Below are 24,670 nucleotides of genomic sequence, written 5' to 3'. Positions count from 1 at the left end.
CCCGGTGCCACGGAGCCACCGGCCCGCGGCGGTGACAGCCACGCAAAGCCACCCAGGGCCACCCAAAGCCACCTAAAGCCACCCAGAGCCACCCAGGGCCACCCTCCCGGGGCTGGCACCGCTCCCCGTCATGAATATTCAGCCGTGCCCGGCCCGGCCCCGCTGTTTGCTCCGGCGGGAGGGGTTTGGGAGCGGGTTCACCTTGACGGGAACACCGGGACGGCCGCAGGTGAGCGGCACCTGCCCGCGCTGCTCCCCCCGGGACACCCCCGGGACATTCCCGGGTCACCCCCGGGACACCCCTGGGACATTCCCGGAGATCTTCGGGACGCCTCTGGACACCCCCGGACATTCCCAGGACACGCCGGGACATTCTCAGGACACCCCAGGACATCCTCGGGACACCCCAGGACATCCTCGGGACACCCCAGGAGATTCCCGGGTCGCCCCGGGACCCCCCCAGGACCCCCGGAGACGACAGGAGCAGGTACCGGGATGTGGTGTCCGTGCTGGGGATGGCACGTGGGACCCCCAGGTGACACTCTGGGGACAAGGCCGGGGGTATGGGGACCCCCCAGGTGACACTCTGGGGACACGGGAACCCCCGGGGGGACACTCTGGGGACACGAGAAACCCCGGGGGACACGCTAGGGACGCGGGTCGGGGGTGTGGGACCCCCTCGGGGACACTCTGGGGACAAGGCCGGGGGTGTGGGACGCCCCGGGGACACTCGGGGACACGGGAACCCCCGGGGGGGACACTCTGAGGACACTCCTGGGGATGGTCCCACCTGTCCCTGGCACGGGGAGGCGACGTTGGCGACACAGGTGCCACCAGCGGGGCGGCGGCCGCGGTCCCTGTGCCCTTGTCCCCACGTCCCCGAGGCAAAAAGGGAATTTTTATCCCCCCTCCAAACGATGCCGGAGGCGACATCGGGGAGGGGTCGCTGGTGGCTGAGCGGCCACGGGGACACGGCTGGGGACAGCCATGGGGACACGGAGCCCGGGAGTTCCGGGAGCGGCGCCGGGAATCCCCTGGGTGCCCGCGGGAGTATCGGGAGCCGCCTTCCCTCCCTTCCTGCCCCGCAGCCACGCTCGGCTCTGGATCCTTCCCGGAGCTTTCCCGGGGGTCAGGAGAGCCCCGAGCCCGGCGGGGGGGGACAGGTGGAGACCCCCCGGCACCGCCCCGCTGCCACCTGCGCCCCAGTTCCTGTTCCTGTTTGCTCACCTCCCTCCTTCCCTCCCTCCCTCCCTCCCTGGCCGCTACACGTGGCTGATAAGCGCCGCTCCCGGCGCTGCTTTTTTTTTTTTCCCGGTTTTTTTCGGGAATTCCCGAGCCCTTGGAACATCCATCCCTCCATCCATCCATCCATCCATCCATCCATCCATCCATCCATCCATCCATCCATCCATCCCTCCCTCCCTCCCTCCCTCCATTCCCAGGTGGGATCCCATGGGAAGGAGACACCGCATCCCTCACCCAGCCCCGGGGAGGAGACCCCAGGGAATTCCGGGAGACCCCAGGGAATTCCGGGAGACCCCAGGGAATTCCAGGACCCCCCCCCAAAAACCATCCCGTTCCAGGATGGCGGATGGGCACGGCTGGTGGAAGCTGACGTTCCTGAGGAAGCGGCAGGCAGCGCCCGCCGTGCTGTACGAGAGCCCCGAGGGACAGGCGACAGCGGGAGGTGACAACGCCGAGGGGACGAGCCCGGAGGGGACCCCGGGCTTCGCCGCCCGCCTGGAGAAGCTGGTGGACAAAAGCACCAAAGGCAAACACGTCAAAGTCTCGCACTCCGGGCGCTTCAAGGAGAAGAAGAAAGTCAGGGCCACGCTGGCCGAGCACCCGCAGCTGTGCGGGGAACGCGAGGAGAAGTGACCCCGGCGGCCGATGTCACCTCCCCGCCACCCTGGGGACACCGAGAGGACTCCGGATGGAATTTATCCCGGGATAAACCGCGAGCGTGCAGGGTTTGGGGGTCAAATCTGTACCCCCGGGGGCAGAGCGGAGCTCGCCAGCGCTGACTGGTCCGGACTGGGATGAGGACACTCCCCCCATTCCCAATCCCATTCCCATTCCCATTCCCAATCAATCCCATTCCCGATCCCCTCCTCCCGTCACTTTTTGGGGCCGAGTCACCCCCCAGAGGGGATGCGACACTTCCCTGTCCCCAGGGAGCGACCCTGAGGGACAAATCCCCCACCCTTCCCCCCTTCCCCGCGCTCCCAGGAGGAGCCGCATTCCCCAGGGAATCCCAGAACTCCAGGGAATTCCAGGGAATTCCAGAATTCCAGTTCCCCGCTGCTGGAAGCGCGGAGTTCCCCCCCGCCCCCCCCCCCCCCCCGGGATGCTGCTGGAAGCCCTGGCGCCCGCTGCTAATTATTAATTAATTAACCGCGGTTAATAAAGCCGAGCCTTCCCGCGCCATCGCCCTGCCAAGGGAGGGGACGGAGCCGCTCGGGGGGGGCTGTGACAGTGTCACAAAGGCTGTGACAGCTCCCTTGTCACCGTCCCTGCCCTGTCACCCCCCCCCGGGACAGCAAACACGGAACCGGGGGCGGGTTTTTTTTTTTGTTTTCAGGGATCGGTTTGAGGCAGGGCCGGGATTCCCGGCAGCTGCCGGGTAAACATTAACCCGGTTTGAACCCGAAATTAACCCGATGTTACCCCGGAGCCTTCGGGTCTCTGCAGAAATCCCGATTTATTTTTATTTTTTTTTTTCCCCGAGCATTCCAATATATATTTTTTTTTAAATTTTTTTTTTTTTTGGAGGAGGAGGGGACGGGGTGAGGGTTGGGGGTCTCACGGCCCTGGGAGAGGCCAGGACACGACTGAAGTTAATTAAAGAACAGCAGGAATTGATTGGGAATTGAGAACATTCCAGGATTCCAGGTGAAACGTGGAGAGGGGGAGAGGTGACAGGGACAGGACAAGGGGTCACTGGGGTCACAGGAGGACCCTTCACATCATTAACACAAGTTAATTACAGGGACGGGGGGGGGGGGGGTCACTGAGGTCACAGCCAGACCCTGCACAATCATTAACACGATTTTTTAAAAAAATTACTTCACAGGGTAAAGTAACTTATTAAAAGTTAATTACAGGGACAGGGATGGGATGGGACAGGGACAGGGGGGTCACTGGGGTCACAGCCAGACCCTGCACGATTAATTACCCACCAGGTAACACGATTAATTAACACGATTAATTAACCACCAGGAATGATTGGACATGGATTTAGGGACACACTGGGGTGAGGGCAGCTCCGAACCCATTCCCCAGCACGCGACCAGGGACAGACACACGGACAGGGACAGGGACATCACTGGGGTCACAGCCAGACCCTGCACGATCATTAACATGATTAATTACAGGGATGGGGACAGGGATGGGACGGGGACTGGGACAAGGACAGGGATGGGGACAGGGGGGTCACTGGGGTCACAGCCGGACCCTGCACATCATTAACAGGATTAATTACAGGGACAGGGGACATGGACAGGGATGGGGACAGGTATGGGACATCACTGGGGTCACAGCCGGACCCTGCACGATCATTAACAGGATTAATTACAGCGACAGGGGACACGGAGAGGGATGGGACAGGGACGGGACAGAGACATGGACAGGGATGGGGACAGGTAAGGGACATCACTGGGGTCACAGCTGGACCCTGCACGATCATTAACACGATTAATTACCCACCGGGAGCGGCTGCAGACAGATCCGGGGACACACCGAGGTGAGGGCAGCTCCCATCCCGCTCCCCATCACACCACAAAGGACAGGGCGGGGCGGCCGCGACACCGAGGGACAATGGGGACACCGGGGACACCCCGGGGGACACCGGGGACACGCGGCGGGCTCAGGGGGAGAAGCGCTCGTAGACCCAGTCGCCGTGGGCGCGGTGGGTCATGGCCCCCAGCGGCGCCCCGCGGTCCCGCAGCCGCCGGAACACGATCCGGTCGTGCAGACGGTTGGTCTGGCCCTGCCAGAACTCCACCACCTCCGGCTCCACCGCGTACGCGCCCCTGCAAGGGGTCGCACGAGGGGCTGGGGGGGATCTGGGGGGCTTTGGGAGGGTCAGGAGGGGCTCGGGGGGGGCTTTGGAGGGGGTCTGGTGGGGCTGAAGGGGGGTCTGGGGGGTCCTGGAGGGGCTCTGGGGGGATTTGGGAGGGTCAGGAGGGGTTGGGGGGGCTCTGGGTGGGCTGAGGGGGGTCCTGGCGGGGCTCTGGGGGGCTGAAAGGGGGTTCTGGAGGATTTGGGAGGGTCAGGAGGGTCTCGGGGGGGCCTTTGGGGGGGCTCTCGGGGGATTTGGGGGGGCTGTGGGAGGGTCAGGTGGGGCTGAAGTGGGATCTGTGGGGGCTCTAGGGAGTCCTGGAAGGGCTCTGGGGGGATCTGAGGGGGAATTTGGGGGGCTTTGGGAGGGTCAGGAGGGGCTGGGGAGGGTCTGGGTGGGCTGAGGGGGGTCCTCGAAGGGCTGTGGGGGGCTGAAGGGGGATCTGGGGGATTTGGGGGGGCTTTGGGAGGGTCAGGAGGGGCTGGGGGGGTTGAGGGGGGCCCTGGAGGAGCTCTGAAGGGATGAAGGGGGATCTGGGGGATTTGGGGGGGCTTTGGGAGGGTCAGCAGGGGCTGAGGTGGGATCTGGGGGAGTAGGGGGGGTCTCAGCCCCCCAGACTCACCAGTATTCCGGCCTGGGCACGGGCCTGTCCCGGTACTGCTCCTCCAGCTCCGCGCTCTTCTTCCGCAGGAACTGCGGGAATGGGAACGGGAATGTCAGCGGGATCCCAAAGGGACGGGAACTCCATGAGGAGATCCCAAAGGGAACAGGAATTCCATGGGGGGATCCCTAAGGGAATAGAAGTGGGAGCCTGAGCGGGGATCCCAAAGGGAACGGGGACGGTGACTGGGAATTCCAGGGGCTGATCCCAAAGGGAACAGGAGAGTGATCAGGGATCCCGTGGCCGATCCCAAAGGGAAAGGGAACAGGAGGGTGACCGGGAATTCCAAAGGGAACGGGGAAGGTGACCGGGGATCCCGTGGGCGACCCCAAAGGGAACAGGAGGATGAGCGGGGATCCCAAAGGGAACAGGAGGATGGATGACCGAGGATCCCGATCCCGGTGCCCGCTGACCTCCCTGTCGGGGATGACGGAGCTCTGCCGGCTGACCAGGGCGCCGATCTGGCTGCCCCTGGGGCGGGACTGGAAGTAGCGCTCGGACTCCTCCTCCGGCAGCCGCCGCACCGAGCCCTCGATGCGCACCTGGGCGGGGCAGCCGCGGCATGGGACAGCCCCAAATCCCGGATTTTCCACCCAAAAACCACAGGGATCACATCTCCTGGGATCCGGCCAGCGGCTCCCGAGGGCTCCCGGGGATGGGACGGCCTCAAATCCCGGATTTTCCACCCAAACACCACAGGGATCACATCTCCTGGGATCCGGCCAGCGGCTCCCGAGGGCTCCCGGGGATGGGACTGCCCCAAATCCCGGATTTTCCACCCAAAACTCAGGGATCACATCCCCTGGGATCCGGCCAGCGGCTCCAAAGGTGCCCCCGAGCACGGGACTGCCCCAAATCCCGGATTTTCCACCCAAAACTCAGGGATCACATCCCCTGGGATCCGGCCAGCGGCTCCCGAGGGCTCCCGGGGACGGGACTGCCCCAAATCCCGACTTTTCCACCCAAAACTCAGGGATCACATCCCCTGGGATCCGGCCAGCGGCTCCAAAGGTGCCCCCGAGCACGGGACTGCCCCAAATCCCGGATTTTCCACCCCAAAACTCAGGGATCACATCCCCTGGGATCTGGCCAGCGGCTCCCGAGGGCTCCCGGGGATGGGACTGCCCCAAATCCCGGATTTTCCACCCAAAAAATGCAGGGAACACTTTTCCTGCTGGGAACCACCATCCCCTGGGATCTGGCCAGTGGTGCCAAAGGTGCCCCCTGAGCATGGAAAAACCTCATTCCTGGACTTTTCCACCCAAAAAAATGCAAGGATTGCATCCCTGGTGGGGTCCAGCATCCCCTGAGATCTGGCCAGCGGCTCCAAAGGTGCCCCTGAGCACACAAAAAACCTCATTTCCTCACTTTTCCACCCAAAAAATTCAGGGATCACATCCCTGCTGAGGTCCAGCATCTCCTGGGATCTGACCAGCGGTTCCAAAGGTGCTCCAAAACGTGGAAAAACTTCATTCCCTGATTTTTCCACCCAAAACCCGCAGGGATCACACAGGGATGTGAGTGTTGGTTTTTTTTTTGGTTGGTGGGTTTTTTTTTGTTTGTTTGTTTGTTTTTTCCCCCAAAGTTTTCCCCGAGCACACACAAAAACCCCATTCCCCGATTTTTCCACCCCAAAAAACCACAGCCCACCCCTCACCCTGTCCCACCCCAGAGTCCACCCGGGTGTGAGCCCAGACCCAAATTCCCACCCCCGACCCCATTCCCGGGATTGATTCCCGGGATTCCCGGGATGCTCCTCACCTGCCGGCAGAGCGGCTCCCAGTAGAAAACCAGGGAAGCGAAGGGATTGGAATCCTGGCAGGAAGAGGAGGAGGAGGAGGAGGGAGCTGTCGTCACAACCGCGCTGATCCCGGATCCAGGAATTCGGGATTTATCGGGATTCGCCCCTCAAATTAATCCTCCAGCTCCAGGAATTTGGGATTTATCAGGATTTGCCCCAAAATTCCCTCACCAGCTCCAGAAATCTGGGATTTATCAGGATCTCCCCCCCCCCTTCAAATTCCCTCCCCAGCTTCAGAAATCTGGGATTTATTGGGATTTTCCCCCTAAATTCATCCCCCGGCCTTCACCAGCTCCAGGCATTTGAGATTTATTGGGATTTCCCCCCCGAATTCCATCCCTCAGCTTCAGGAATCTGGGATTTATCAGGATTTCCCCCCCAGATTTCACCCACAGCCCTCACCGGCTCCAGGAATCCGGGATTTATTGGGATTTGCCCCAGAATTCCCTCCACGGCCCTCACCAGCTTCAGGAATTTGGGATTTATCAGGATTTCCCCCCCAAGATTCCATCCCTCAGCTCCAGAAATCCGGGAGTTACCGGGATTTCCCCCCTGAATGCAACCCCCAGCTCCAGGAGTTTGGGATTTTCCGGGATTTCCCCCCCAAATTCCAACTCTCAGCTCCAGAAATCCGGGATTTTTTCCCTCACCAGCTCCCGGCCCTTCCTGCTCTCGTAGTTGGTGAAGAAGCGGAAGCCGTCCTGCCCGAAGCCCTTGAGCAGCACCATCCGCGCCGAGGGCTTCCCGTCCCTGCGGGGACATTGTCACCTCTGTCACCTCCCTGTGCCACCCCCCTGTGCCACCATCCGCGCCGAGGGCTTCCCGTCCCTGCGGGGACATTGTCACCTCTGTCACCTCCCTGTGCCACCCCCCTGTGCCACCCCCCTGTGTCACCATCCGCGCCGAGGGCTTCCCGTCCCTGCGGGGACATTGTCACCTCTGTCACCTCCCTGTGCCACCCCCCTGTGTCACCATCCGCGCCGAGGGCTTCCCGTCCCTGCGGGGACATTGTCACCTGTGTCACCTCCCTGTGCCACCCCCCTGTGCCACCATCCGCGCCGAGGGCTTCCCGTCCCTGCGGGGACATTGTCACCTGTGTCACCTCCCTGTGCCACCCCCCTGTGCCACCCCCCTGTGCCACCATCCGCGCCGAGGGCTTCCCGTCCCTGCGGGGACATTGTCACCTCTGTCACCTCCCTGTGCCACCCCCCTGTGCCACCATCCGCGCCGAGAGCTTCCCGTCCCTGCGGGGACATTGTCACCTGTGTCACCTCCCTGTGCCACCCCCCTGTGCCACCATCCGCGCCGAGGGCTTCCCGTCCCTGCGGGGCCATTGTCACCTGTGTCACCTCCCTGTGCCACCCCCCTGTGCCACCATCCGCGCCGAGGGCTTCCCGTCCCTGCGGGGACATTGTCACCTCCCTGCCACATCCCTGTGCCACCCGTCACCTGTGTCACCCCTGTCACCTCCCTGTGCCATTCCCCCGCGCCGAGGGTCTTCCTGTCCCTGCGGGGACAGCAGGGACACCGCCAGGGGACATTGTCACCTCCCCGGGTCACCTCTGTGCCATTCCCCATGTCACCCCTGTCATTCCCCAGTGTCACCCCCCAGTGCCGCCCCAGCGTCACCCTGTATCACACCTTTGTCACCTCAGTGTCACCCCCCTGTGTCACCCTCCAGTGCCACCCCAGTGCCACGCCCGTGTCACCCCCATGTCACTCAGTGTCACCCCCAGTGCCACCCCAGTGTCGCCGGTGTCACCTGGTGCAGGTGGCCAGGCACATGGCGTTGACCTCGCCGATGTCCAGACACTCCAGTGTCACCCTGTGTCACCCCTCAGTGTCACCCCTGTCACCCCCCGTGTCCCCGGTGTCACCCCAGTGTCGCCGGTGTCACCTGGTGCAGGCGGCCAGGCACATGGCGTTGACCTCGCCGATGTCGGGACACTCCAGTGTCACCCTGTGTCACCCCTCAGTGTCACCCCTGTCACTCCCGTGTCCCCGGTGTCACCCCAGTGTCGCCGGTGTCACCTGGTGCAGGTGGCCAGGCACATGGCGTTGACCTCGCCGATGTCGGGACACTCCAGTGTCACCCTGTGTCACCCCTCAGTGTCACCCCTGTCACCCCCGTGTCCCCGGTGTCACCCCAGTGTCGCCGGTGTCACCTGGTGCAGGCGGCCAGGCACATGGCGTTGACCTCGCCGATGTCGGGACACTCCAGTGTCACCCTGTGTCACCCCTCAGTGTCACCCCTGTCACCCCCGTGTCCCCGGTGTCACCCCAGTGTCGCCGGTGTCACCTGGTGCAGGTGGCCAGGCACATGGCGTTGACCTCGCCGATGTCGGGACACTCCAGCGCCTCCTGGAACCAGGCCCGGAACTGCTCCAGGGGGTCAAGGGACACCAGGTGACATTCCTCGAACGCCTGGGGACACGGGGACACTGTCGGGCGGGGCTTTGGGGACACGGGGACACTGTCGGGGGGGTTTGGGGACACCAAGTGACACTCTTTAAACGCCTGGGGACATGGGGGACACTGTCTGGGGGGTCTGGGGACACTGTCGGGAGGGTTGGGGACACGGGGACACTGACAGGGGAGGTTTGGGGACAGTCGGGGGGGGTCACACCTGGTCTTGGGGACAGCAAGGCAGGCCACCCCCAGGTCTTGGGGACAACCTGGGGGGGGGGTCACCCCAGGTCTGGGCGACATCCCGGGGGGTCATCCTGGCTTTGGGGGGAGGTCCCCGAGCCTTGGGGACATCCTGGGGGGGCCACCCCTACTTGGGGACATCCCGGGGGGTCACCCTGACTGTGGGGGTGTCCCCGAGCCTTGGCGACATGCCGGGGGTGTCCCCAACCCTTGGTGACAATGCTGCGAAGTGGCCGCGCGGGAGGTTCCCCTGGCCGGGGGCAGGACTGGGGGGTTCCCGGAGCCTTGGGGACAGCCCGGGGGTCCCCCCCGGTGCCAGCAGCCCCCGGTGTCGCCGTGTCCCCGCGGTCCCACCTCGGTGTCCCCCCGGTAGCCCTTCCGCAGCTCCCCGAGCTCCATGGCGGCCCCGCAGAACCCTCACCGCGCCGGGGGCGGGGCCAAGCATGGCCACGCCTCCTCCTCGACTGCCAATAGGGAGCGGCGGGGCGGGAAAAGCTGGCAGTTCATTGGTGGAGGAGGGAGGGGCGTGGTGGAAAGACCCGGAAGGAGTGTCGAGGCTGAGCAGGTGGTGTTAAAGGGGCAGCGACCTCGTGGCGGGGACACGGGGACTTGGGGACGTCGGGGACAGTAAATGGGGACAGGCAGGGACAGCCGAGCTTGGGGACAGGGGGCATAGGGTGGGGATGGGGTAGGTGCGCCTGGGTGGGGGGATTGGGACAAGGGGACACGGGTTTGGGGACATCGGGGCCAGGGGAGGCGGGGGCGGGACATTTGGGACAAGGGAGAGGGACAGGGAGATGTGGGGACAGGGATCCGGGGACAGTGGGGACAATGGGGTATTTGGACTTGCAGGTGACAAGGGACAGGGGGGATGGTGGGGACAGGGACTTGGGGACGTTTGGGACAGGGAAGGTGGGGATGGGACATTTGGACCTGCTGGTGACAAGGGGCAGGGGCTGGGACATGTGGGGGACAGGGATTTGGGGACAGTGGGGACAATGTTAATGGGATTTTTGGGCCAGGTGGTGACAAGGGACAGGGACATGGCAGGACAGGGATTTGGGGACGGGACATTTGGGCCTGGGGGAGATGGTGACAAAGGGCTGGGACACGGTGGGGACAGGGATTTGGGGACACTGGGGACAGGGAATGTGTGAATGGGATGTTCGGGACGCTGTGACAAGGGACAGGGATCTGGGGACATCCCAAGGAAGGCGTGGATGGGAGATTTGGGACGATGTGACAAGGGACAGGGACTTGGGGACACAGGGCACAGGGAAGTTGGGAACGGGATATTTGGAATGGGATTTTGGGGGATGGGACATTTGGGATGCCGTGACAAGGGACGGGGATTTGGGGACATCATAGGGAAGCTGGGAATGGGATATTTGGGATGGGACATTTAAGATGGGATATTTGGGATGGGACATTTGGGAATGGGATATACGGGATAGGATATTTAGGATGGGACATTTGGGAATGGGATATTTGGGATGGGACATTTGGGAATGGGATATTCGGGATGGGACATTTGGGAATGGGATATTCAGGATAGGATATTTAGGATGGGACATTGGGGAATGGAATATTTGGGATGGGACATTTGGGAATGGGACATTCAGGACAAGGGACAGCGGAACCAGCAGCGAAATTTCCTGCAAACAACTCAAATTTCATCCATTTTTTTTTTTTTTTACGGGCATTCCCATCCACCAATCCCACTTTTCCCAGGGGGGAAAAAAAAAAAAAAGAGGGATAAACAAAACAAAAAAAAAACAAAAACAAAAAAAAAAAGGGAGCCTGGATTTGCCTCTGGCGACTAAATTTATTTTTAGCAAGGAAAAGCTCCCGGCTGCCTCCGGGTACAGCTCAGGAAAAAAACCGGGAACAAATCCATCACATAATCCAGGGGAAAAAAAAAAACAAACCGCCCTCGGGGTTTAGGGCACAACAACTAAAAAATAAAGTGGATTTTTAAATTTTTTTTTTGTCTTTTTTTTTTTTTTTTTAATTTAAAAGCTCCAAAGCAATATAATCTATGATACAATGTACACTGTACACAAGGGGAAGGGAGGGGGGATCCACAGGGAAAAAGGGGGAAAATAAAGTAAAGTAAAATAAAATAAAATAAAATAAAATAAAACCAAAATAAAATAAAACCAAAATAAAATACTGGGATGAAGTCCTGAAATTCCAGCAAAAAAACCCCAAAAAACAAACAAAAAAACCCCAAAAAACAACAACAAAGAAAAAAAAACAAAACCCAAACCCAAACAAATAAAACCCCAAAAAACCCCAAAACACAAAACAAAACATTAAAAAAGAAACAAAAAAACCCCCAAACAAATAAAATCCCCCAAAACACAGAACAAAACATAAAAATAACAAACAAACAAACAAAAAAAGAAACAAAAAAGGGGCAAACGCCAACGTCGCTAAGAAATAAAAACTGGGAGAGAGGCCACGAGGGAGGGGGGAAGAAAATCGAGTTTTTGGGAGAGAAATCCAAGGGATTAAATAGAATAAAAAAGCACTCATGATCCACAGGGATCCGGGAGGAGAGTGGGAGTGTAAGGCAACGATCTCCATAGAAAAAAAGGGAATTTCTGGTTTTCCAAAGTCGGGGGGGGGGTCATATAGATATTTATAGCTATTTATAGACTTTAAATACAAAGTAGGAATGTGCTGTGGAGCCTCTCCCGTCGCGCCTGGCTCCTGCCCCATAGCTTGGGGGGGGGGTTTGGGGTCACCCCATTGAGATTTTTGGGGTCATAGGGACATCTCTTCAAACCTGTGGGGTCACAGGGACATCCCCCAAACCTGGGTCACCCCTCTGAACTTGTGGGGTCACAGGGACACCACCCAACCCTGTGGGGTCACGGGGACATCCCCCAAACCTGGGTCACCCCTCTGAACTTGTGGGGTCACGGGGACATCCCCCAAACCTGGGTCACCCCTCTGAACTTGTGGGGTCACAGGGACATCCCCCCAAACTTGGGTCACCCCTCTGAACTTGTGGGGTCACAGGGACACCACCCAAACCCTGTGGGGTCACAGGGACATCCCCCCCAAACCTGGGTCACCCCTCTGAACTTGTGGGGTCACAGGGACACCACCCAAACCCTGTGGGGTCACAGGGACATCCCCCCCAAACCTGGGTCACCCCTCTGAACTTGTGGGGTCACGGGGACATCCCCCAACCCTGTGGGGTCACAGGGACATCCCCCAAACCTGGGTCACCCTTCTGAACTTGTGGGGTCACAGGGACACCACCCAAACCCTGTGGGCTCACAGGGACACCCCCCTGAACTTGTGGGGTCACAGGGACACCCTCTCAAACCTGTAGGGTCACAGGGACAACTCCCTGAACTTTTGGAGTCACAAGGAACACCCCCCCAAACCTGTGGGGTCACAGGGACATCCCCCAAACCTGGGTCACCCCTCTGAACTTGTGGGGTCACAGGGACACCACCCAAACCCTGTGGGGTTACAGGGACACCCCCCTGAACTTGTGGGGTCACAAGGAACACCCCCCAAACCTGTGGGGTCACATGGACATCTCCTCAAAACCTGTGGGGTCACAGGGACAACCCCCTGAACTTGTGGGGTCACAGGGACACCCCCCAACCCTGTGGGGTCACAGGGACAACCCCCTTGTCCCTTTTGCTGGGAGGCTTGGGGACGTCCCCAAGGTCCCTCCTGGGAGTGCTGAGGTGCTCCAGGATTTGGGGATTTGGGATTTTTTTGGGGGGTGGGAGGTCGGGGGGGGGCAGGATGTTTCCCCCCAAGCCCTACAAGTTCTTGGTGACCAGGTGGGTTTTGTAGTGCTTGGTCAGGTGGTCGGAGCGCATGAAGCGTTTCTGGCACTGCGCGCACTCGAAGCGTTTGTCACCTGCGAACGGGGAGAGGGGACACTTCAGGGGGTGGCACCTGTGGGGGTTTGGGGACAGCCCAAAGCAAGCCCCGAAGTGCCAGCCTGGAGTTTGAACGGAGGTGGTGACAATTGCACAGAATGTGTCCCCATTAACCGCCCACATCCCATTCCCGTGACAGCTCTGTCACCAGAGACCCCCCCCAAAAAACCCTCCAGCGTCCCCAGGATCCCAAGGTGGTGACACCCCTGGGACATGTCCCCTTGATGTCCCCATCCCATTCCCGTGACAGCTCTGTCACCAGAGATGCCCCCAAAAAACCCTCCAGCGTCCCCAGGATCCCAAGGTGGTGACACCCCCAGGACACGTCCCTGTTAATCCCCCTCATCCCCCTTCCCATGACCTCTGTCTCTGGGACAACCCAAAAGCACCAGAGACCCCCCAGAATCCTCCAGTCTGGGGGTTCTGCCCTGGGAATAGGGACACTCCAGGGACACCTCAGACCCATTTGGAAGTTCTCCCCTGGGAATGAGGGACACCCTGGGACACCCCAGACCCCTTAGGGGGTTCTACCAAGGGAACAGGGAATATCTTGGGATACCCCAGACCCATTTGGGGGCCCTGCCCCAGAGACAAGGACCCTCCAGGGACACCCCAGATCTGTGTGGGGAGGCTGCCCTGTGAATGAGGGACACCCTGGGACACCTCAGACCCATTTGGAAGTTCTCCCCTGGGAATGAGGGACACCCTGGGACACCCCAGACCCTTTGTGGTCCCGCAGACCTGTGTGGGGAAGGCTGCCCTGTGAACGAGGGATATTTAGGATACCCCAGACCCGTTTGGGAGCCCTGCCCTGTGAACGAGGGATATTTTAGGATATCCCAGACCCATTTGGGGGTCCTGGCCTGTGAACAAGGGATACCCTAGGACACCCCAGACCCATTTGGGGGCCCTGCCCCAGAGACAAGGACCCCAGACCCTTTTGGGGGTTCTGCCCTGGAAACAGGGACACTCCAGGGACACCCCAGACCCATTTGGGAGTTCTGCCCTCTGAACAAGGGATACCCTAGGACACCCCAGACTCATTTGGGGGCCCTGCCCCAGAGACAAGGACCCTCCAGGGACACCCCAGACCCATTTGGGGGTTCAGCCCTGGGAACAAGGACCCTGCAGGGACACCCCAGACCCATTTGGGGGCCCTGCCCCAGACACAAGGACCCCAGACCCTTTTGGGGGTTCAGCCCTGGGAACAAGGACCCTGCAGGGACACCCCAGACCCATTTGGGAGCCCTGCCCTGTGAATAAAGGACCCTCCGGGGACACCGCAGACCCCTCCGTGGCCCCGCAGACCTGTGTGGGTGCGGGCGTGCCGCTGCAGCTCGTCGGAGCGGGTGAAGCGTTTCCCGCAGAAGACCCAGTTGCAGACGAAGGGGCGCTCGCCCGTGTGCAGCCGCACGTGGGCCCGCAGCAGCGACGTCTTGCGGAACGTCCGCCCGCACTCGGGGATGTGGCAGATGTGCTTCTTCTTGCCCGGATCGCCCGGCCTGCCGCGAGTGGCGGGGTTAGCCCGGCGGGCAGGGATAAACCTCTCTGCCAGAGGCGGATCCAGAGGGATGAACCACTCTGAGTTATCCCGGGAGAGGTGGATCCAGAGGGATGAACCACTCTGAGTTATCCCGGGAGAGGAGGATCCAGAGGGATGAACCACTCTGAGTTATCCCGGGAGAGGAGGATCCAGAGGGATGAACCACTCTGAGTTATCCCGGGAGAGGTGGATCCAGAGGGATGAACCACTCTGAGTTATCCCAGGAGAGGAGGATCCAGAGGGATGAACCACTCTGAGTTATCCCGGGAGAGGAGGATCCAGAGGGATGAACCACTCTGAGTTAACCCGGGAGAGGCGGATCCAGAGGGATGGGCGGATTCAAATGGGCGGAGCCGCTCTGGGAGCGCCATATCCAAACAGGATAAACCTCCCCAGGAGAGGCGGATCCAAGCGGGATAAACCTCTCCAGGAGAGGCGGATCCAAGCGGGATAAACCTCACTGGGAGAGGCAGATCCAGCAGGATAAACCTCTCCAGGAGAGGCGGATCCAAGCGGGATAAACCTCACTGGGAGAGGCAGATCCAGCAGGATAAACCTCTCCAGGAGAGGCGGATCCAAGTGGATTGAACCGCCCTGAGTTATTCCGGGAGAGGCAGATCCAAGCTGGATAAACCTCCCCGGGAGAGGCTGATCCAGCAGCATGGGTGGATCCAAGCGGGACAAACCTCCCCGGGAGAGGCTGATCCAGCAGCATGGGTGGATCCAAGCGGGACAAACCTCCCCAGGAGAGGCGGATCCAAGCGGGACGGGCCCTTCCCACGTGCTGCACTCACCGCTTGTCGCCGTCCTTGCAGTTGGGGCAGGTGCAGGCCATCCTCCTCCTCTTCTCGCCGGGCTGGACGTCCCCGGACAGCGCCTGCTCCATCTGCAGCTGGATCTGGGTGGGGCTCAGCCCGCTGATGGTCACGTTGTTGCCGGACACGTTCTGCACCGTCAGCTGCTGCTGGCCTGGGGGAGAGGGGAAAGGGGCGGTCAGGATCCATCCACGCTCCTCCTGCCGGGCCCTCCGGAGCAGGGATTATCCCGGATTTATCCCTTTGCCCAGCCCCGCATGCAGCACGGCCCCCTTTCGCCACGCGCCGTTCCCGGTAAGTCCCTTTTTTCTGAATATACTGTGCGGTTTTTCAAAGTTTTCAAAAAATTTGTGGGTGGGTTTGGTTTGTTTTTTTTTTTTTTTTTGGGTTTTTTTTTTTTTACCCCTTTTTTTAAGGGAGGGCGGGGAAAAAAAAAAAAAAGAGGCTCGAAGAGAGGGGGGGAAAAAAAAAAAAAAAAAAAAAGGAAAAAAAAAAAAAAAAGAAACTTTGAAAAAACGTGCAATATATTGAGCAAAAAAAAAGGGACTTACCCCGCAGCCTAAGGGCCGCTCCAGGCTCGGGCGTCCCTGGCAGCCGTGACGGGGGCTGGAAAGAAGAAGACGGGGTCAGCGTCAGCAAGCGGGGTCGGGGTTGGGATTAGGATTGGGATCGCTGCTCCCAGGGCAGCAGCAGCAGCAGGAGGAGGAGGAGGAGGAGGAAGGGAAGAACGATGGGATTTGGCAGCGGAGGAGCAGAGGCCAGCAGGGAGGGAGGGAAGCGCAGGCAGAGCGAGGGATCCGCCGGCAGCACCAAGCCGAGGGGATTTGGGAGGAGGTGGGAATGTCGTGGCTGAGCCCTGGCACACACACACACACACACACACACAGAGCCCTGTGGGCAGCAGCTCCTGCCGGTCCCCTCCACAACATTAATTAGAATCTCTAATTAAACCCCCCTTCCTCCACAAAAGCCAATCCCGGGAGAAAGGGGGAAACCGCGGTGGGATTTGTGCCGGCGCCTGGCGAAGGAGGAGCGGCTCCCCAAACCTGGAATTGCCGGTGCCAAACCCGGCCGCTGGAGCAGAAACCGCGGCAGGCGGCAGGTCTGGCTGGCTCCGGAGGGAGATAAAACTCCCCACAGTCACAGCTCCCTGCCCTCGGCTCCTCGGGAAGGGCTGGGCCACGGAATGGGGACAGGGCAACCACAGGGACGTGACATTCCTGGGATTGGGAGAAGCAGGGCTGTGGCGGGCTGGTTTGGGGGTTTAGGGAGATCCCCGGAGTCAGGGGGTCACTCCATGGAATGGTGATTCCTGGCCATGGAGCTGGGAAAACGGAGCTGGGAATGTGCCTCTCCTCGGTCTGGGAATTTGGGAGAGTTCCTCGTTCCCAGAGGATGCAGGAGATGTTCCCCAGGATGGGGATCTGGAATGGGATCCAAGGGAAATGTTCCAGCCCTGGGATGAGGATCTGGAATGGGATCCAAAGGAAATGTTCCAGCCCTGGGATGAGGATCTGGAATGGGATCCAAAGGAAATGTTCCAGCCCCAGGACGGGGATCTGGAATGGGATCCAAGAGAATGAGGATCTGGAATGGGATCCAAAGGAAATGTTCAGCCCTGGGATGAGGATCTGGAATGGGATCCGAAGGAAATGTTCCAGCCCTGGGATGAGGATCTGGAATGGGATCCAAAGGAAATGTTCCAGCCCCAGGATGGGGATCTGGAATGGGATCCAAGAGAATGAGGATCTGGAATGGGATCCAAAGGAAATGTTCAGCCCTGGGATGAGGATCTGGAACGGGATCCAAAGGAAATGTTCAGCCCTGGGATGAGGATCTGGAATGGGATCCGAAGGAAATGTGTCCAGCCCCAGGATGGGGATCTGGAACGGGATCCAAAGGAAATGTTCAGCCCTGGGATGAGGATCTGGAGTGGGATCCAAAGGAAATGTTCAGCCCTGGGATGAGGATCTGGAACGGGATCCAAAGGAAATGTTCAGCCCTGGGATGAGGATCTGGAACGGGATCCAAAGGAAATGTTCAGCCCCGGGATGAGGATCTGGAACGGGATCCAAAGGAAATGTTCAGCCCTGGGATGAGGATCTGGAATGGGATCCGGGCCAGGGTGGCTGCAGGAGGGACAGTCGTGTCCCTGTGCCTGGCTGGGTTCCAGTTCCCTGGAAAAAAGGCATCCCAAGGATGTGGACAGAGCTGGGCTGGGCTCCCAGGAGAGCTCAGGTGCTCCCTGCAGCTTGGGTGGACAGGCAGCCAGGCCAGTTATCCACAGCTCCCCGGGATGTGCTGGGAATCACCCCAAGGACACTCTGGGAAACACTCCTGGATTGCTGGAGTGACTGCAGAGGGTGGTGCTGACACTGCAGAGCCCCTCGGGGCCACCAGGGATCTGATCCGGGGAGGATTCCAGCCCACATTCCCGTCCTCAGGGAGCTGCCCACTCTCTCAGGAGCACGAGGGATCTGATTTAGTCTGATCAGAAAAGGATTCCATTTCACATTCCCATCCCCAGGAAGCTCAGGGAGCCGCCCACTGTCCCTGTGCCCCCTCAGGAGCACGAGGGATCTGCTCCAGGGACATTCCATCTTTGGGAAGCTCAGGGAGCTCCCCACTCTCTCAGAAGCACGAAGGATCTGATTTAATCTGATCCAGGAGAGGATTTCATTCCACATTCCCATCCTCGGGAATCTCAGCGAGCTGCCCATTCCCTCAGGAGCACCAAAGATCCGATTTAACCCGCTCCAGCGCCATCCCTTCCTCAGGAAGCTCAAGGAGCTGCCCACTCTCTCAGGAGTATGAGGGATCTGCTCAGGAGAGGATTTCACTCCACATTCCCATCCTGGGGAATCTCAGGGAGCTGCCCACTCCCTCAGGAGCACCAAAGATCCGATTTAACCCGCTCCAGGACCATCCCCTCCTTGGCACGCTCCCCCTCCCACACCCCCCAATCCCCCCCAGTCCCCACCACCCACCTGCGGAGTTGGTGATGGTGACGGGCACGCCCTGCACCTGCACGCCGTTGATGTTGATGGTCTGCACGGCCTGGGCGGCGGCCGCCAGCTGCGCCGCGTTCAGGCCCAGGATGCCGCCGGCCGGGGCGATCTTGGGCAGCGGCCGCTCCTTGCGCGGCGGGGCCGGCCGGCGCGAGGGGCCGCCGGGGCTGCGGGACGCCGGGCTGCCGCACGGTGTTCCCCCTGCCGGCCCCGAGGACGGAGCCACCGGCAGCGACGGCGGCGTCTCCTGCAGCAGGACGGTCTGAAGGTCGCCGGAGGGGGTCTTGAAGTAGATCTGGAGGGGAGGAAGGGGATAAGGGGTGGGGTTGGAAGCCTGAGGATTTCAGGGTTTCTTGTGCTGACCCTCAAGAGAACACTGGGATTACGTGGACCCAACAATTTCTGAGCTCTTCCCAGGGGAAACTTTTCAGAACCCTTCGGGCAATCTGCAGAGCAATCTTGAAGTCGATCTGGAGGGGAGGAAGGGGATAAGGGGTGGGGTTGGAAGCCTGAGGATTTTAGGGTTTCTTGTGCTGACCCTCAAGAGAACGCTGAATTTGACCTGAGGTCTTGGAATTGAGTGAATTTGACCTGAGGTCTTGGAAATTGAGTGACAGCACCGGGATTATGTGGACCCGGTATTTCCTGAGCCTGAGAATTGCTGAGCTCTTCCCAAGGGAAACTTTTCAGAATGGTCTGCAGGTCGCCAGAAGGGGTCTTGAAGTAGATCTGGAGGGGAGGAAAGGGATGGGTGGGGTTGGAAGCCTGAGGATTTTAGGGTGACCCTCAAGAGAACACTGGGATTATGTGGATCCAACATTTTCTGAGCTCTTCCCAAGGGAAACTTTTCAGAACGGTCTGCAGGTCGCCAGAAGGGGTCCTGAAGTAGATCTGGAGGGGAGGAAGGGGAGAGGGATGGATTTGGAACCCTGGAAGCTGAGAATTTTAGGCTTTCCTGTGCTGGCCCTGAAGAGAAGACTGAATTCGACCTGAGGTCTTGGAACAGGCTCCCAAAACTGAGTGACAGCCCTGGGATTATGGACGTGTGGTTTGAATAGAAGTGTGTGACATCACAGGGCGGAAAACTTAAGAGTTTAAGTCTTTAGAATAAATAATAAAAATATATATATTTCATAAAAGAAGACACGCCTGATCTTTCCAAACCCAGGCAAGGGGATCAACAGGGGGAAAAAAGACACCCCTGATCTTTCCAAACGCAGACAAGGGGAAAAAAGGACACCCCATATCTTTCCAAACCCAGACAAGGAGATCAAGAGGGGAAAAAAGGACACACTTGCTCCTTCCAAACCCAGACAAGGGGGAAAAAAAGACACTCCTGATCTTTCCAAATGCAGACAAGGGGAGAAAGGACACCCCTGATCTTTCCAAACGCAGACAAGGGGAGAAAGGACACCCCTGATCTTTCCAAACCCAGACAAGGGGAGAAAGGACACCCCTGATCTTTCCAAACGCAGACAAGGGAATCAAGAGGGGAAAAAAGGACATCCCTGATCTCTCCAAACCCAGACAAAAGGACCAAGAGGAGAAAAAACCAACCCCCCGAGGAGGGAAATGCCCCCATTTTAGCCTCACCTGCGTGGGGGTGGGCTCGGCGGCCGCCTGGATCTGGAAGCTGTGCGAGGATTTCTGGGGCACGGTGGGCAGCGTGGCCGAGGCCGCCTGCACCACGCGCAGCGCCTGCGGCGGGATCTGCACCACCTGCGACTCCTGCTTGGGCTGCACCACCTGCACCTGCTGCACCACGGCGGGCTGCCCCGAGCCGGGGCTCTGCACGATCAGCAGGTTGTTCCCAGCCTGGATGATGTTCTCGGCCGTGGTTTCGATCAGCACCGTCTCCACCTGCTCGGCCACGGCCACGGCGGCCGCTTGGGACGGCGACACGGTTTTTTTCCGAGGTTTTTTGCCCGGTTTGGACGGGCTGTCCGTGAGCAGCTGGGTCTGGCCGGCCCCCTCAGGGGTCACCAAGTTGTTGACGGGTAAGGTCAAGGTGACGTTGCCGCCGGCCCCGGGGAGTTTGACCACACCGCCCGAGCCCGGCGAGGTTTTCTGCGCCGGCGCCGGTTTGATGGGCACGGGTTTGTTGTGTGAAGAAGAGGAAGGAGCCAGGATGGCTTGGTTGGTGCCTGGGATGATCTGGATCTGGTTGGGCTGCACCTGGATGGTCTGAGCCCCCGCGGGCTGCAGCTGAGGCACGGCCTGGTACTGGATGTTGGAGGAGGACGAGGAGGACGAGGAGGAAGACGAGGAGGATGAAGAAGAGCGCGAGGTTTTGTTGAGCACGGCCGCGTTCTGGATGGCGAACACCAGCTGCCCGCCGGGGTAGGAAGCTCCGACTTGGGACCCCTGGATCTGGAAGAGGTTCCCTTTGGAGGACAGGATGCCGATGCTGCCGCCCTTGGCCGAGCCCAGGGGCAGAGGCGCGGGTTTGATGGGCACCAGTTTGCGCGGGGCGGGCTGGGGAGGGGCCGGGGGCGCGGCGGCGGCTTCCACGGCCGGGGGACCGATCTTGCTGCATGTGGCCGCCAGCAGGGCCAGGGGAGAGGGCTGCGAGTCCTGGGGAGAGCAGGGTCATTAGTGCTGAGCATCCTGAGGGCTTAATGAGGCAGCTCTGGTTAAGGGAGGGATTAATTTTTAATAATGCTCGCATTTCCAGCAGGAAATCTTCCCATTCCCAGTACGAAATCTTGTTTACAGCCCCAAATTTTCCCATTCCCAGCCCCAAATCTTCCCAGTTCCAGCCCTAAATCTTCCCAGTTCCAGCCTCAAGTCTTCCCAGTTCCAGCCTCAAATCTTCCCAGTTCCAGCCTCAAATCTTCCCAGTTCCAGCCCTAAATCTTCCCAGTTCCAGCCCCAAATCTTCCCAGTTCCAGCCTCAAATCTTCCCAGTTCCAGCCTCAAGTCTTCCCAGTTCCAGCCTCAAATCTTCCCAGTTCCAGCCTCAAATCTTCCCAGTTCCAGCCTCAAACCTTCCCAGTTCCAGCCCCAAATCTTCCCAGTTCCAGCCTCAAATCTTCCCAGTTCCAGCCCCAAATCTTCCCAGTTCCAGCCTCAAACCTTCCCAGTTCCAGCCCCAAATCTTCCCAGTTCCAGCCCCAAATCTTCCCAGTTCCAGCCCTAAATCTTCCCAGTTCCAGCCCTAAATCTTCCCAGTTCCAGCCCTAAATCTTCCCAGTTCCAGCCCTAAATCTTCCCAGTTCCAGCCCCAAATCTTCCCAGTTCCAGCCCTAAATCTTCCCAGTTCCAGCCTCAAATCTTCCCAGTTCCAGCCCTAAATCTTCCCAGTTCCAGACAGGGAGGGAGGGGGGTTAAAGGCAGTAACTGGCCTACAGATACTTAACATATAAATACATCGATAAAAAATTATTTTATTTGTAAAATTTAAAAAAAAATTAAATAAATTTCAAAAAAATTATTCATAAAACAAAAATAAATAAACCAAGTAAGTTCATTTCTTTAATAAATAAAAATAATAATAAATAACAAATAATAATAAATAAATTAAAATTCTTTTCTTTCTAAAATAAATACGTATATAAATAAAAAATAAGAAATAAATAAAATAAACAAACAAAACGCTTTTATCTCTAAAATAAACAAATACATGCAAAACGAAAATAAAAAAATAATAAACTAACTAAATAAAATCCTTTTCTTCGTAAAAACAAAAATCAGTATAGAAACAAACAGCATTCTCCTCTCTCGAAAACGAATAAACACAGATATAACACTAAGAACGCAAAATAAAAATAAATAAAAAAATTCTTTTATATATATTAAAAATATATATATATATATATTGTCGCACTGCTTTGGCGCTCCTCGGTAAAGGCCAGAGGAGTTTTGGACTCACCTGTGCGGCCGAGGCAGCGGCGGGCTGCAGGTACTCGCTGGGGCTGACGGCAGCAGTGGCAGCCATGCTGTGTCCCTCCAGCTGTGGGGACACACAGAGCACACAGGCATCAGCCCCACGCTCGGATCCCAAAGGGTTTTCCCAGAATTATCCCACCCTGTCTCCGTCCCACGGCTTGCACTTTGTTTGTTTCCCGAGGGAAACACCCCAGTGAGCAGCCCAAAAACTTCTCAGTTCCATCCCCAAAATCTTCCCGTTTCCAGTCTGAAATCTCCGCAGTCTCGACCCAAAATCTCATTCCCAGCCCCAAATCTTCCCAGTTCTGACTCAAAATCTTCCCAGTTCCAGCCCCAAATCTTCCCATTCCCAGCCTGAAATCTTCCCAGTTCCAGCCCCAAATCTTCCCCCAATTCCTGCCTAAAATCTTCTTGTTTCCAGCCCCAAATCTTCCCAAAGGATTTTCCTGGTGTCCCCCAGAATTATCCCACCTCACACTATGGGGTGTCCACCTCGTCTCCGTCCCATGGCTTGGACTTTGTTTATTTCCCGAGGGAAATCCCAATGAGCATCCCAAAATCTTCCCGTTCCCAACCTGAAATCCTCCCAGTTACAACTCCAAATCTTCCCATTCCAACCCAAAATATTCCCATTGCCAGTCCAAAATCTTCCCAGTTTCCAGCCCAAAATCTTCCCATCCCCAACCATTTTCCCTGAAGAAATCCCATTTTCCTGGGAAAAAATCCTATTTTCCTGGGAGAGATCCCATTTTCCCTGGAGAAATCCCATTTTCCCCAGAAAAATAAATCAGGATATTAAAGCAGGGACACCCGGTGTGATCCCTCCCTGTGTTTCCCTTGCGGTAAAATCCATGGAAAACTCAGATTCCCAAAAAAACCACAAACCTCTCAGGATCCTTAATCCCTCCCTGGGAGGAGCAGCTCCTTTCGTTTTTCCAGGGAAAAAAAAATCCCAAACCCAAAGGAGCTGGAGCACCCGGGGATTTCCATATCAACGGCAGGAAATGGGTAAAAAATTGGGAAAATTTTCCAGGATTTGGGGAGGGCTTAAAGCCACGGGATGGGGCAGGATCAGTTTGGGTTTGACTTTGGGGTGGGTTTTTTTTGGGAATTCCTGGGATGTTTTGGGGGTTTTGGAGGAGGGATGGGACCTGGAAGTGCCCAAATCCCATCAGGGAAATGAATCCCATCAGGGAAATTTGGGAATTGTCACAGATTCCACCAGGGGAATGGATCCTAGGAGGAAAAACAGCCCAAATCCCAGCAAGGAAATGAATTCCATGAGGGAAAAGATCCCAAATCCCAGCAGGGAAGTGAATCCTATCAGGGAAATTCGGGAACCATCCCAAATCCCAGCAGGGGAATTTGGGAAACATCCCAAATCCTGCCAAGGAAATGAATCCTGCCAGGAAAAAAAAACCCAAATCCCATCAGGGAAATGAATTCCATGAGGGAAAAGATCCCAAATCCCACCAGGGAAGTGAATCCAGCCAGGGAAATTTGGGATCCATCCCGAATCCCACCAGGGGAATGAATCCCACCAGGGAAAACAGCCCAAATCCCACCAGAGGAATGAATCCCAGGAGGGAAATTCGGGAACCATCCTGAATCCCACCAAGGAAATTAATCCCATCGAGGAAATTCGGGATCCATCCCGAATCCCAGCCGGGAAAATCAGGACCCACCTCACTGAAATTAATCCCCCAGCACCCAACCCCGATCCCCCAAGGAGAACCAGTCCGAATCCTCCTCCAACCCCCCCAAAATCCCCCCAAAATCCCCAAAACCGGGGGCGGCCTCACACATCCCCCGACCCTGCCCCAGTGTGAGGAAACCCGGGGCTCTCCCTGACCCCGGGGACATCCCCGGGACCCCGGAGCGGGATGAGGGGAGACCCCCGACCCCAAACCCCGACCCCACAGCCCGACCCCACAGCCCGGGGGAGGCGGGTCCCACAGGCCGGGCCCGCCCCTCCCCGAGCAGCGGAAGCGCGGGCGGCCCGCCGTGCGCTGAGGGAGGCGGCGGTGCCGGGATGGCCGCGGATCGTTTCCCGGCCCCGGCGGCCCCGGAGCGGCCTCGGCCCGGCCCCGCTCCCCCCGCACTGACCGGCCCCGGGGGCGGCGGCGGCTGCGACCCGCTCACGGCGCCATCTTCCTCGGCGGGGCACCGCCCTGGAACGCCCGCCTTCTGAGCTGGTTTGGACCAATCGCGGCTCGGCTCGGCTGATATCTGGCCAATGGAAGGCGAGGTGGTGGAGAGACGGCCAATCCGCGGCGGGCTAAGAGTTGATGGGCAGCTGAGCGGAGCAATGAGGCTCGTGATGGAGGGACG

At 58.5% G+C, this 24,670-nt stretch overlaps 3 protein-coding genes across 4 annotated transcripts; 1 reads left to right on the top strand and 2 right to left on the bottom strand.

The window, feature by feature from the left end:
* Nucleotides 1–200: 200 nt before the first annotated feature.
* On the top strand, nucleotides 201–2,863 carry PRR15L (proline rich 15 like). Its single transcript, XM_066205161.1, has 2 exons — nucleotides 201–487; nucleotides 1,584–2,863. Exon 2 carries the CDS (start codon nucleotides 1,585–1,587, stop codon nucleotides 1,876–1,878), a length of 294 nt encoding a protein of 97 aa, XP_066061258.1. The 5' UTR covers nucleotides 201–487; nucleotide 1,584; the 3' UTR covers nucleotides 1,879–2,863.
* Nucleotides 2,864–3,191: 328 nt separating this feature from the next.
* On the bottom strand, nucleotides 3,192–9,570 carry PNPO (pyridoxamine 5'-phosphate oxidase). The gene is made up of 7 exons (XM_066205162.1): nucleotides 9,526–9,570; nucleotides 8,822–8,946; nucleotides 7,173–7,272; nucleotides 6,483–6,536; nucleotides 5,135–5,263; nucleotides 4,683–4,753; nucleotides 3,192–4,031 (listed from the first exon to the last, which is right to left on the bottom strand). Exons 1-7 carry the CDS (start codon nucleotides 9,568–9,570, stop codon nucleotides 3,866–3,868), a joined length of 690 nt encoding a protein of 229 aa, XP_066061259.1. The 3' UTR covers nucleotides 3,192–3,865.
* A 1,406-nt stretch (nucleotides 9,571–10,976) lies between these two features.
* Nucleotides 10,977–24,507, bottom strand: SP2 (Sp2 transcription factor). Of its 2 annotated transcripts, XR_010723947.1 has the most exons (8): nucleotides 24,446–24,507; nucleotides 22,323–22,403; nucleotides 20,045–21,025; nucleotides 18,431–18,746; nucleotides 15,423–15,597; nucleotides 14,394–14,587; nucleotides 12,069–13,063; nucleotides 10,977–11,991 (listed from the first exon to the last, which is right to left on the bottom strand). XR_010723947.1 is itself a non-coding variant. In XM_066205086.1 (7 exons), the coding sequence occupies exons 2-7, from the start codon at nucleotides 22,386–22,388 to the stop codon at nucleotides 12,963–12,965; spliced, it is 1,833 nt and encodes a 610-aa protein (XP_066061183.1). In that variant the 5' UTR covers nucleotides 22,389–22,403; nucleotides 24,446–24,507; the 3' UTR covers nucleotides 10,977–12,962. The 2 variants fall into 2 exon arrangements, 1 of the variants encoding a protein (XP_066061183.1); XM_066205086.1 differs by having other exon boundaries at nucleotides 10,977–13,063.
* Between the last annotated feature and the right edge of the window lie 163 nt (nucleotides 24,508–24,670).

The sequence above is a fragment of the Chamaea fasciata genome, unplaced genomic scaffold, assembly GCF_029207755.1.
Source record: "Chamaea fasciata isolate MVZ Bird 193981 ecotype frontalis unplaced genomic scaffold, bChaFas1.0.hap1 SCAF_27, whole genome shotgun sequence".
Lineage (NCBI taxonomy): Eukaryota > Metazoa > Chordata > Aves > Passeriformes > Sylviidae > Chamaea > Chamaea fasciata.
The sequence above is the reverse complement of the archived record's forward strand: the minus strand, read 5'-3'. Positions and strand labels throughout refer to the sequence as shown.